The sequence below is a fragment of the Crassostrea angulata genome, chromosome 1, assembly GCF_025612915.1.
Source record: "Crassostrea angulata isolate pt1a10 chromosome 1, ASM2561291v2, whole genome shotgun sequence".
NCBI classification, from domain to species: Eukaryota; Metazoa; Mollusca; class Bivalvia; order Ostreida; family Ostreidae; genus Magallana; species Magallana angulata.
This window is the reverse complement of record NC_069111.1, coordinates 28,524,866-28,534,647: the sequence shown is the minus strand read 5'-3', so window position 1 is coordinate 28,534,647 and position 9,782 is coordinate 28,524,866. Positions and strand designations below refer to the sequence as shown.

Here is a 9,782-nt window from a genome sequence, read left to right as displayed (position 1 = left end):
CCATTGATTCAGAATAAATGATATATACAATTTACATCATTGTATAGAAATTTCATTTGTCGTTTACAGATTATATAATGTTACATACAAGTATCAAAGTGTCGTACCATTAGCGTCGCATATACAGAGTATACAAATACATGATTTTACAAAATACACTGATGTTGATACCGTCGCTATTTCTACCATTGTACGACGTGTACAGTTAGTCCCGGTGATCGTAATCCCCCCATTTAGTAGTGTATTCCATCGTATACTCGGACCTCTCTCCCCAGTCATGATATAAGAGGAAGTTATTGGACTGGAATTAATCATTCTTATTGTTTTTAGCTGTTCTTAATTACGAAAATGTCTCAAAACAAAGGGAAGGTGAGTTAATGTTCGTTTCATCATTATCAGTTATGAAAATGAATTTATTAATATTTCATGCTTAACGTTGACATTAATGTAAACCTTAAAATTCACTGTTCAGATATGATTTTTTTTCTTAGAGAGAAATTATCATTGTGTAACCGTAATCATAATATCCTAGCTTTATGGTGTCATTCAAATGTGTTCAAATAGAATAATAAATGAAAAAGGGAATCGTGATTCAGTTACTCTAAGTTTGTAATTAAAAAATTATTGTTTTTAAAGTGTGTTTACATGAAATGTACATATTTTAAAATATGAATACTAGTAACAGCCGATTGTCAATAAATCTTATTCTTGCAATTCTTCGCTGTTTTAGTTACCCCATTATATAGACATATTCAGCGGAATGAATCAAATTTAAGTATACTGTACTATATTTAGATCTACAAGAGTATCTATTCGTGTCGAGTAATATCGTGGTTTCTGCAGTATCCATCATATGCAGTTGGTGCTTTTTCATTGCTAAGTTGGAATCATCCGTGCAATCTATTTAAATAAGTCGATCCACATTGCTGTATGTTTTTTTTCCATATTTATTTATTTTCATCTGATCGTTTAAGATATAGGATTTTTACTTTATAATAGTCTAGTTTTACTGTAAACCCGTATAAGCGTAACCCTTTCATTGATCCCGCACACTTTCTTAACTTTGCGTGAGATTCCTTAACAAGTATAAATATAAGGTAAACATAATTTCAGTGTTTATACGAAGTATCAAACAAATCTAAACCAAAATTACGCATCGAACAGACCTAGATTTGGTGACCTTTAAAATGATATCAAATGATAATAAATATACTAACAATTCATTATAACGACATATGTATATACATTTTGGGAAAAAAAGCAGAGTGATTTAAAAACATCCCATGTGGTCCATTGTCCTTCATATATCTATATACGCCGGACCATGTCCTCCTTTGAGTAACTGTCGTGTGTCTTTGATTCAAATTGACATGCTAAACGAAGCAACTGCTTGATCTGTGTGTTAATACAATGGAACATTGCAGAACCGTTAAATGAACGGTACAAGGTACAATACATGTTACGTTTCTTGTCAATTTATCTATGAATTTAGATCTTTTCAGAGTTGTTTACGGCATTGACTTATTTTTACCATACGCAATTGAACAGCAGGAAAGTCTAAACCTGTCTAAATCTCTCCATTGTTGTCGTATATATATTCTTGGATTGAAATATGAAAACATCTTTGGAATAGCGTGGCCTCAAAAACCTTGTTTGAACGGTATATGAATAAAGGTCACAGAATTATTCATGGACGGAATAAAACTTGGAATATCTTCTACAGACAAGAAAACTTTCATTTTTATATCAGATCGAACTATTTAAAATATTGATAGAAAGTCTTATTTTGATACCAGTTATGATTTAATACCTAAATCTTAAGAACAACACGTTTTTAAATACTAGTATATCACAAATGGTCATCTTTGATGTAACATTTTTTTGACCTGAATTACAATTAAGCGTACGTTTGCATTTAAGAGTATATATGCAAGTATACTGTAAGATAAAAAGACCCTAGTGGTGAATAAACATGTAACTATTAGCAGAATATTTTTACAGGCAAAATAAATACTTCCTGTAATATAGGAGATATCAAAAATAAATTTGATGGGTGAACAAGAAATTACTGGGGATAAGTTAAAAATCATTGCCTGATTTTTAACGGAAACTGTCAAAAGAAAGCCAATGCAACAGAAGGTCAGAACTTCGGTAGGGGAGGAAGGGGGGGGGGGGGCGGTGAAAAAAACATTTTGATTTATTTGGAAGAACTACATGTATCTTAATACGAATAATTGTCGATGTCGCTATCTTTACCTTCGCGACGGTTTTCCCTTTATATCATAGTTATATTTGAAAGAAAACTGATGACCTGAAAAAAGGTACTTTGAGAAAACTATTTTGACAAGTAAACATATACATGGTCTAAATGTAATACCATCGAAAAAGTAAAATTGACAGGGTCTGGTATGCAACATGTATATGTCCTTAAAGTAGGCCTTGTTTTACTATTCTACAGGGCAAAGATTTTCTTGCAATGTCGTGTAATGCAATACAATGTGTTAAAATTCACATATTACAATATTTTCTTTAAAATTCAGTGAGAAAGGAACACCATTAACTAACGGAAAACAGGGAAACCAATTCGGGGTGGTCTCTTTACAATTCTCTACACAAGATTGTTTTACAACAAAGTCAAGCGATTTGCAAGGACCGCTATGTACATGTATTCAATGATTCGTACCTGCGATGGTTTTATCGTTTTATAAACTTGTATACTATAAAACTATAAAGACGCTCAGTTTTACCCACATGTGGCAATAAACTCCGTGATAAAGATTTTCACCATGTTAACACCAGCAAACTTGAAGCATTTCAAAATTTGTTTAATAACATCAGTGTTGAAATAAACACCGATGAATGCACAAGTATTTAGGGCAGAGGAATAATGCTTATTTTTTAAGAGTGCAAGATTTAGAGATACAAATGTGCAAAGAATACAATATTCCAATAGCTATACATTTGGATGTTTGCAAAAATTTAGTGCATGTATTGTATACTTTAGTACTAATCGGTCGCAATTTAACTGAACTAAATTTAAAACACGCTCGTTCCGAGAGGTCTAATTCATTTTTTAAATAGTTAAAGTCGGTTCCTTTCATGTCTCTATTTGATAAATGTGTTTAAAAAATCGGCTTATTGCGTAGATTTAGGAAATTCGAGCAGAGTCAGTTTTAAATGGATACTTATATGTACAGTGTACTTGGTTTTACACTAAAGATGAACAAACGTGCCGCGGTTAAATTTATTTGACCAAGGATTTTCGGGGTTTATCGGTTTGGAATTTCTAAATCCGCGCCTTCAGTTGAAAACCTCCTCATTACATTGTCGAGGTTAATGTTCTAAATTGGGAGAATGAAGTTCAAGAGCCTCGAGTATTGCTTTTCAGATAAAAAACAAAGCAAAACAAACAAACAAACACCAGCATTCACTGCATGCCAATATATACAATTTCATTGGAAAACTTGAGCATATAAAAAATAAAAAATATCTGTTCTGATTCTTCCCTTTTAACACCCTCCCCTATTTTTTGCTTCAAAAAGTGCCAAAGTATTAATTGAATCCGATAATTTGATAACAGCGTGTCGTTAATTTATCATGTCTAGCTAATGACAATTATACAACATATACTTGATTGAAAAACTACCTTCCGCGGGCCTTTGCAACAAAAATGTCGCCGAATTATGTATTCAATTCTTTGAATATGGAGGTTTTCCATTTAGGATCCATTAAATCTTTTGTTCAGATTGACGGGAATCGATCAGTGAATAAAAAGGGGGAACGGGGCTATTGAGTTCTGGGTCGACATGTCCCTTTAAAGCCCGTCGCTGCGGACGCCAGTTGTCCACGCTATAGTACAGAAGAGCTTGCGTTGGAAACCAAGTCATACATTTGCTGCATGGAGTTTTTTTTTTCTTGGTGATTCGTTTGGACAAAATGTAAAATTGTGTTGCAGTCTGTGAAAACATCTCGGCTAACGTTTTATTTAGAGTATATCTGAAGTGAAAATCGTGATATCCTAGCTTGTGTCTGTGGATATCGGCTAGATTTCGTTGAAAATGACGTCAAAGGTATACTTTTAAGGTTCTTATGTCAGTTTAATCATAAGTGATGCGAATTAGTATGTATAACAAAATTATGACATTTTCAATTGATAAGAAATGCAAACCCCGATGATGACAAAAAAAATGAAAAAATTCAGGTTTTCTTTTCACGATGAATCTTGTTTGCATTGGCTAAACGTTAACCACCTTTCACTTTTCCGACATCTTAATTAAATTTCTATTTAAAGTTTGGGTTAATTCTTTGAATCCAAGGTGAATATTGCTTGAACCTTGCACGAATAGCATATAGCTTTGATTTGTTATAAATTGCTGGTTAAATATTGACACTACATCTTAATACACGACCCCGGAGATTTTGCTAACATTCAATAAATCGTTCACAAATAAATACCCACACGCAGTTCAGAAACGAATCTGTGCCGACCAGGCTTGTTTTTTTAAATTGACATAGATATATGTTCAGTGAATCTATGAAAAATGAGAAAACCACGTGTCATGTGTAAACATTTGAAAAATATGAATTGTCAAATATGGCGTTTCAAAGGTACTAGAGAAAAAAATCTGACATTGATTTGATAATAGGTTGCAAGTAAATCTGACAATATTAATAATTTTACTAAAATAAACTTAAGGTATTCTATTATGATACGTCTAACACGTAACTCATGAATTTTTATTTTATTTATTTTTTTCTTACAGAAAAAAGCAGACAGAAACTTAGAAGCAGGTAATTTAACATCTCTCTCTCTCTCTCTCTCTCTCTCTCTCTCTCTCTCTCTCTCTCTCTCTCACACACACACATATGTAAATAAACTGGAATTAAAGAATATTATAGAAAAAAATGTTAATCAAAAGTGGTCACCTTTAAAATTGGTATTAGATTACTGCACATTAAAAACAACCCTAGAGAAAGGTGTTGGATTATTAGCAATTAATGGTCAAGTAACTTTAAATCTGTTTATTAGTTTACAAGAAGCAGGTGTTGTCCATTCGAACTTCCATGCGGTGTTTTTGTTCAATTGGGTGTTTACTAGTTATTGTGTTACAAAGTATGACACAAGTAGACCGTTAATCTTTTCTTTGAAAAAGCTTAATCCAGTCACCGTAGAGTCTTGCGTGAAAGAGTTTGTTTTGAAAACAATGCAATTGTGTCAACAGTTTAAAAACGCAGGTAAAAACGTGTCATATTCCGCGATTAAAAGCAGGATTAAGGCTGAAGAGTTATTACACGTCAAACTCTTTAAGAACTTAGAAGGACTTTAAAGGTAAAAAAAATCTTTGAAATTGCATCAAGAATATCATAAGTTTTGTTATTGAAGAACATCGCTTGGTTTTTTGTTTTTTGTTTGTTTTTTTTTTTTGTTCTTAAATAAAACTATGTATAGGTTGTGAAATTTTAAAATCTATCAATTTAAGGATATTGACACAGAGACATTTTTCATCGGATTTTTAAAAATATTTAGAGCATGCATTTTATTACCTATATGAAAAATCCCTACAACAATACTTTTTGTAACATATACATGTCGCAGACTTGGATCATAAATTTTGAAACTGAAGTTATCTAGACCTTTAATATTGGTACGAAATCAAACTGAAGTTTATTACTCATACTGAAACCTTTTAAAGAAAATATTACTAAGTAAATTTTCTTTCCATTTTTCTGTGTCGACGTAAAGGTCGATGACATTTTTACTACCCAGAAATGTAAAAGTCAGAGCTTTACAAAAAAAAAATATGGCCACTATGTTTCCTTATATTTAGACAGGTAAGCTTGTAATTGACCAGAGGGTGTAGATTTAAGCTTTATTAATCCATTTAATAGGTGTTGAGTCAATTAATAGACGGATTATATAGCCAAGGACTTCGATCGGTTCTCAAAAATGTCGAACTAATCTTTTAAAAAGCGTTATGAACTTATTTTGGAAAATTAAGCTATATATAAATTTGTGGTTCAATACGTACTCAATAGCATAATTTATCGATTCGGACAGCCTCCTTTGTTATGGCTATCTATTATTTATAAAATGAAAACACCCTACAGTAAAAACTTTTTCAGCGATTTAGGTTTGAGTGTATGAGCATAATATAATAACGTCACGAGACTGATGAATACATAGTACACCGCTCATTTTGGGGTTTCAAATATACCACTATATTCTTTGAAAAACTGTACATGCATGTACATGTATACAACACGTTACATACAAATGTTTTCATACCTACTAGATGCTCTGTTCCATCATATAAGTGGTTTGTTGTAATTTCTTTTCTTTTTTTTGTCAAAAGAGCAATTTATAGAAAGCAGTTTGCCAGTTTATTAAGGAAAATTATGTTCATTAAAATCTTCAACTCCAAGTTTTCATGGTATATATTCAACAACAAGAACAACAAAAATGGTAAAAAAAAAAAAAAAAGGTCGAAATTGATTTTAAAAAAATCATATTCACTTAATGCATTCTAGTATGTCCTATAACCATCTATGTACATTCAACGTACAACATCATATTAAAAGCAGTCTTGCTCAAATCAAAGTTTGCTTCCAATTCAAGAACATTTACCAGGCTAGATTTTAATGCATGTACTTTAATGTACCATATTGCAAAACGGATCTCTCTCTCTCTCTCTCTCTCTCTCTCGCTCTCTCTCTCTCTCTCTCTCTCTCTCTCTCTCTCTCTCTCTCTCTCTCTCTCTCATTAAAGCAGTGGACAGCGTAAATTACGAAAATAAACATGTTCATAGTTTAGCCATGCTTTTTAAAGGAGAATAGTCCTTGAAAACAGTCCTTAAACAGATGATATGTATTAAGCAATGATTGCAAAAGGTCTTAATCGAAGTGATCAAATCTACCAGTATATATTAGACAAAACAACAAGTCATCAAATTATACTAGTGCATACAAACAAATAATACAGTAATATGCCGTTTGTTTAATGTAAATTGCATATGTTTCAACAAAAAGGAATTCCTTTTTGATCTCTCATTACGTACAAAATCTTTTTGTCCAAAATTTATGATTATTGTGAACGCAATTTAGATTTAAAATCGGGATTATTTTGCTTTTTATTCTCTGTAGAGATACAAAGTCTTTTTAAGACATTCGACAAAAACAATGATAAATATATATCTTCTGATGAACTGGGTAAAGCCATGAGGTTCCTGGGACTGAACGTAACCAAAAAGGACGTCGATGAGGCCATGAAAGTGCTGGACAAAAATGGTATGAACTGTCTACACTTTCGTTCAAATAAAGGGCATATTTTTATAACCTTAAAACAATGCAATGCATCTGGCTAGACTAAGGTGATTAATAATAATATACAGTGTATGCATGGTTATACATGTAGATAACTTACTGTATAAAATGAAAAATAAAAACAACCTAGCTTTGGTTGAAGTTATGTTTGGAATAAAAACTTTAATGATAAGTATAAAATGTGTTTGTGAAAAAATGTCCCCAACAAAGTCCACCTATATCAATGACCTTCAACTAATGTTGACCTCTGACCTTAACCTTTCACGTCACCAAAATTATATTGTGTAGTTCATGATTTATTTCCCGACCTTTTACCTATGGGACACACATGGAAAATTTTAATAAATATTTTTTTTTTTAAATATTCGAAATTCCTTTTAGGTAATAAAAGGATAGAATACAAGGAGTTTTCCTCGTTCATGAAGAAGGAACTAGAGAAGAACCCGCCGGGGTCAGACCAGGAGTCCAGCATTCGCGCAGCGTTTAAAATCTTTGATAGAGACGGTAACGGTTCTATAGACGCCAAGGAGTTAAAATATGCAATGCAAAACCTTGGTGAGAAACTGACAGAGAAAGAGCTACAGGACATGATGCGAGAAGCGGATGTAGATGGCGACGGCAAGATAAATTATGAAGGTCGGTGACAAGCTTGTTTTATAATTAACTGTGGCTGCTGGTCTGTAGCTCCCGGTCTGAAAAAATCGGATGGTCGTCCATCCGATTTTCGTTCAGGCCAGGAGCTAACATATCTGCTGCAAGCTATGAAGGGGTAAATGGACTGCATGGTTAAACTAACTACAAAGGATGAGTATTTAAGTATATTGACTATGTGCTGATATAAGTCACTAGATTAACTATGATATAGGAATAGAGTTAACTATTTATATTTAAATTATTGGCCTTATAATCTAAATTTGCACATAATTCTGAAGACGAGTCAGCCAGCAGATTTGATAAATAAGGGGACGAAAGTTAACCTACTCAAGAACTTTATTGCAACTTGCTTTTAAATACTGAAAACCCGGGGTATCGTGGTTATGCTAAAAGTCTTCCGTACTAAGAATGACATTAGGGGGAACTCGTGATAATAATAAAGGCCAGTACAAGCTGTTTCAAAAATGTCCGCAACAATGCATCATTTATTTTGATTCATAAAAAAAATTTTTTTATTGTAAACTTTTGTCAAAATTTTAAAGTAATTCAGTAACTGGTAAATGTAACGTTCACGTAGTCAAAGTTGACTTCGGGAAAGGAACAGATGTTAGCAAAACACTTGGAGAGGGAATAATGACGTAACCCTTGGTCAAGTGGTATTTAAAGCGTTTTACGGACTATGGAGGAGTCCACGCGTTAAAGAACGGGCGTTACCAAAGCAAATACTTCGCCCCCACTCGAGGACATGATAACAAAAACAATCTTTAGATTTGAAAGAGAATAAATCATGACTTCATGGAACTACTTTTATGACTTTCACTCATATGGGATCGTGTCATATCGACTCGTGTTGCCGACTTACGTGTATTAAGCTGCATTCATTAATTCTTTATAGTAGACAAACCCTCAACTATTATAATACATTTCCCATTTCTTTTTTGCAGAATTCGTGAAGATATGGTCAGAATCGATGTAGACACTACGTACATATTCAATCTAGCAGAATCTCCCAGATGAAAGGATGTGTTTGTGCCTTTTCATGTCATTTCGATTTCTCTTAATACCACTCGATACCTCAGCCTGCCAGGGAAAAGTATCGACCAAAAATGCTAACGTATTGACAATAATAACCCAAAGCAAACTCTGTGTTTTCTATGTCAATAGTATCCATGTAATATTTTTCAACATCATGGGAATCGTTCGAGTTTCCACTGCATGTTTATCTTCCTACTTGAGACGCCATGACCACGTGATTCCACAATGAATATATCACGTGACTTGAGTGAGCAACTTGTCAAATACAGCTGAACTTGATTAGATGTTAAAAACGCAATATGGAAGATGCCAGATTAGTTTTGTTTTGATTTTCAGTCATTGCAAACACAGAAATATTTTCCTGTTCTTAATAAATTATACTGCAAACACTGAACCATTACATTGTTTGGAATAGATACGAATCCAACAAGTTGTGTTGTGTTGCCAATGTTTGTACATTGTATTATATTCTTTTTGTAACTTGTAGATATGATAATTCTAATAAAACTCATTAAAATGGTATAAAACGTTACACATTAATATTAATTTTACCTTATCAATTTTCCTTGTCTGTGATAAGTTGATAACAATACAAATCGATTGTAATGTATAATACATTTCATCAATGACTGAAAATTTTACACACACACGCAATAAGAAATCATTCTTTGAATATTATAAGGTGATCAAATCAAGTGGCCCTTTGGGCTTTATTAATTGATAAACCCCAACCAATAACCCCCAACCATATTTGATCAGCTAATAATATACTC

At 32.8% G+C, this 9,782-nt stretch overlaps 1 protein-coding gene across 2 annotated transcripts; it reads left to right on the top strand.

Annotated features, from left to right (window-relative positions):
- The first annotated feature begins 236 nt into the window (after window positions 1-236).
- Window positions 237-9,551, top strand: LOC128186777 (calmodulin-A-like). Of its 2 annotated transcripts, none has more exons than XM_052856671.1 (5): window positions 237-369; window positions 4,764-4,791; window positions 7,141-7,284; window positions 7,702-7,956; window positions 8,919-9,551. In XM_052856671.1, exons 1-5 carry the CDS (start codon window positions 349-351, stop codon window positions 8,948-8,950), a joined length of 480 nt encoding a protein of 159 aa, XP_052712631.1. In that variant the 5' UTR covers window positions 237-348; the 3' UTR covers window positions 8,951-9,551. The 2 variants fall into 2 exon arrangements, with proteins under 2 accessions (XP_052712631.1, XP_052712638.1); XM_052856678.1 differs by lacking the exon at window positions 237-369 and adding an exon at window positions 3,819-4,070.
- The last annotated feature ends 231 nt before the right edge of the window (window positions 9,552-9,782 follow it).

Coding starts and splice junctions, on each gene's coding strand:
- LOC128186777 (XM_052856671.1), top strand. CDS start 349: ATGTCTCAAAACAAAGGGAAG. Junction 370..4,763: donor TGTCTCAAAACAAAGGGAAG/GTGAGTTAATGT, acceptor TTTTTCTTACAG/AAAAAAGCAGACAGAAACTT. Junction 7,957..8,918: donor CGGCAAGATAAATTATGAAG/GTCGGTGACAAG, acceptor TCTTTTTTGCAG/AATTCGTGAAGATATGGTCA.